The sequence below is a fragment of the Triticum urartu genome, chromosome 5A (assembly GCF_056163025.1).
Source record: "Triticum urartu cultivar PI428250 chromosome 5A, HENAU_Tu73, whole genome shotgun sequence".
Lineage (NCBI taxonomy): Eukaryota > Viridiplantae > Streptophyta > Magnoliopsida > Poales > Poaceae > Triticum > Triticum urartu.
The window spans coordinates 505,215,289-505,219,079 of record NC_141877.1 but is presented as its reverse complement, the minus strand read 5'-3'; the positions used below and the strand labels follow the sequence as shown (position 1 = coordinate 505,219,079).

At 48.1% G+C, this 3,791-nt stretch overlaps 1 protein-coding gene across 1 annotated transcript; it reads right to left on the bottom strand.

Moving 5' to 3' along the window:
• Nucleotides 1–1,449: 1,449 nt before the first annotated feature.
• LOC125507221 (RING-H2 finger protein ATL78-like) lies at nt 1,450–1,998 on the bottom strand. Its single transcript, XM_048671872.2, has one exon. It carries the CDS (start codon nt 1,996–1,998, stop codon nt 1,450–1,452), a length of 549 nt encoding a protein of 182 aa, XP_048527829.2.
• Nucleotides 1,999–3,791: the final 1,793 nt, after the last annotated feature.

Genomic DNA, 3,791 nt, shown 5'->3' with positions numbered 1-3,791 from the left:
CGAGTACGACTCCATCAACCCCGTTCACTTGAACGCTTCCGCTTAGCGATCTACAAGGGTATGTAAATACACTCTCCTTCCCTTCGTTGCTAGATTACTCCATAGATTGATCTTGGTGATGCGTAGAAAATTTTGAATTTCTACTACGATCCCCAACACGACCTCCCGTGTTGTGCGCGCGGGTTCAGCTGAGCTTTGCCTAGCTGTGGCACGATCGCCTGCTACCCATGGATCTACGGTTGGAAGCGTAGGTAGTCGGCCTTGCCTCACCTATCTTTTCGGACGCGCCTTGCCCTGTGGGGGACGACGACGGCGTGACTGCGTGCAACCAGTCTACATAGCGCTTTGGCTTCCGATGATGGGCATAGGCACCCACGAATGGCTTCTCAGGGAGAATCCTTGCACCAGCGGCAGTCATCTCGAACGCATGGTAGTTTGGGCGCGTGGATCTAGTACCCATATGTGTTGATCGATGTGACAACGGGTGAGGGCTGTTGCATCACAATGGCGGCGAGGGTTGCAAGATCATGCGGATCTGGTATGATGCATCGAGCGTTGGCTTGGTCTTGTAGGTCTACTAGGCATGGTGGTGACGCGCACGACAAACATTGATGGGATGACGATGCGGAAGTGATCGGAAGTGATGATATCATCTTCCCTTCATGCATTTCTTCTTTGTCATGCTTGTTTTGTGTGAGGAGGGGCCATAGAGAGCTAGGTGAATGACGACTATGGAGGTAGACATCATGGTCGTGTCCTCTTGGAGTGGAAACCATGATGTAGCATTCTGACATGATCAGATAGCGTCCACGTTCGTAAGTCACTACCTTGTGGAAGGTGTTGGTTCAAGATTTTGTTTCGGGGGTGATAGCCGTTGGTCTAACTTCTTGTTTGATCAACTAAAATCATCGTGCAACCTATGATTCCTTCTTGAAGGTGTTCTGGCGAGTGGATTTTTACCATCGTTTAAACAGGATACTCTCAGATATTTTTTTATTTTTTTTCTTCAACTTGCCCGCTGATCAGTAATAATTGCAAAGTTGTACAAATTTCCTTGACCTTTTTTTGGTGGAAATCAAAACATATATGAAAAGTACTTGACGAGAATATTGATTCGATTTAAAATTGGGCATCAATGGAGTTGGGCACAAGAGAAGACTGCCGACGGTATTGTTGAACTAAAACAGTTAGACGTCGTCCATTCATCGTTGTCACGGGTCACCCTACTAGTCGACGGCGACGGAGCGAAGTAATTCAGCAAAACTGTTTACTTATAGTATGTCTGCGCAGCGCTTTGCGCCGTTGAATATTTACATGAACAATTGAGCATTTCGATCATACTGTATATACATTCCGGTCAAAAGCAGCGCCGGAAACATCCACGATAGCTTGCGCATGCAGAGCTGTGCTGTGTCGGCAGAAATGGCAATGCTTCGTCGCGCGAAAAACTCACACGATCACCACGTTGATGATCGTGTCCGTCTCCGCAGGGCGCTGGCTTTCGACGACACCGCCGCTGGCGCCCTTCTCGATGACCGGCCGCCGGCAGGTGGGACAGGAGCCGTGGGACACCAGCCAGGCGTCGATGCAGCGGACGTGGAAGGCGTGCCCGCAGAGCGGCAGCACGCGCACCTTCTCGCCGTCCACGAACTCGCTCAGGCATATGACGCACACGCCGTCGATGTCCTCCCCGGAGCCGTACACCTCCACGGGGAGGCTCCTGAGGACGCGCCTCTTGATGCCGCTGCCGCTGCAGGCCACCCGCGCCGACGCTCGGCCCTCGCCGGCAGCGGCCGCGGCCCCGCGGCACACGCGCCGGAGCGCGCACCGCACCAGCGAGTTGAGCGCGATGACGAGGAGCAGCCCGAAGAAGAGCGCGGCCATGATGATCACCACGTTGGTCTCCAAAGCCGAGTCCGCCCCCGCGGGCGCCGGCGCGCCTCCTCGAACTCCGTGGGCGACGCTCGACGCCGGCGCCTCCGAATCAGGACGACCCATGGTTGATGAAGGTTATGTAATCTGAGGAGAGATGTCCACCAAGCTCGATCGAGCAGAGTTCGCCCGGCCTCTGTTTCAAGCTATTCGAACTGGATTGATGCTCTGTCTGTCGCGCTCTGCTTTGTACGTGGTTGCCGCTGTGCAAGGCAATTGCTACACCTAAGCCTGAGAATAGTTTGGGTTCAAACCTAAGTTTTAGTTCGGTTTTTCTACTGGGCTGTTTTGGATTGGTTTGAATGGTCTAAAGCCCTAATGTAATCTGTAGTCCCAAGAACAAATCAGCGACCAGTCTAGCTACAAAGCGCACCAGAGGCAAGACCAGCATCCCTGAAAAAAACGTACGGGGCCAGCGCATCGACAGCTTCACAAGTTGACGGCGACTAGCAGCATCAAGACCGTACCTGCTCTGCGTTAAGCACGAGCGTTAGCTTAACGGGTTCACGGCGACTAGTAGCTTCAGGACCGTATCTCTTCGTTAAGCGCGAGCAGTAGCTTCACGAGTTCACGGTAGCAACGCAGCAGTTCGTCCACGGTTTTACACTACTGATTTAATCCAAAAACGTGAAGCAGTTTGGATTGGTTTGGATGGGGAATACACCAAGCTTGGTTCGGTCTGGATTCTAGACCTCAATATTTGGATTGGGTTGGATTGGTTGCTGGAAGGAAAGTCATATGGTTTGGGCTGGTTTTAATCTGGATTTGAAACTATTACCAGGTTTAGCTACACCTACGTAAGTAAAAATTGTTACGTATCTTAAGTAATACGAAATATGTATATGGCAACCGTGTGGCAGATTGCGAAACTACCACACGCATCCAACGCCATCAAATCTCTCCCGATTTCCTTCCTTTCCCTCACGTCCTCCCAATTTCTTTCCTTTCCCTCACGTCCTCCATCCTCCTCCGATTTTATCGGGCACACCCGCTCGTGCCTTCCTAATTTTTGTAATCGTCATTTATGGCCCCACATGCCTTCTCGATTTTCAGCAAAAATAATGCTTAGACTGGGATTTGATCTCTAGTATGTAGGTAATTAACAAAGGGAGCTAACCACCTCACCTATGACACTCATTGTTGAACATTCTAAGGGAAATACTGTTTTTGACATGTTTTTGCCTTTAATATGTTAGCACTGAAAAACGTTTTGTTTCAAGCATCATGGTAACTTTGATCATTGGGAATAAATTTGTTAAGCCCGCCCCTCGGTAATTTCTGTAAATAGCATGATAACATTCACGCCATAGACCTGATAATTTAGATACAAACATCGTGGTAACTTTAACTATTGGGGAAAACAAATGTGAAAAGATAACTGATAATTTATGTGTAAATAGATGATAATATACGCAGCGCACATCTGATAACTGAGGTAGAAGCACCATGGTAACTTTGACCGTAGTGAATTTTTTTTTTTTGAAAAGATACTCCGGTATCTTTTGTGTAAATAGTACGGTAGTATACCTCCCTCCCCTAGCATTTTTATGTGTAAATAGTATGAAAACATATGCACTGCGATAACTAAACACCATGGTAAGTTTTTGACCCGTGGAGGGAGGGGAGGGGATTTGTTGCTGAAACATATCCCTGATAAATTTTGTGTAAATAGCATGATATTTTAAGCACTGCGGGCTTGATAGGTTACCTAGAATCACCATGATAACTTTTTGCCCCGGGAAAAAGTTGTTCAAAACATCCCCAATAATTTTTATGTAAATAACATGATAATATAAGCACCGCATAACCGATAACTTGCAATATAAACATGATGGTAACTTTTTTACCAAAGGAAAATA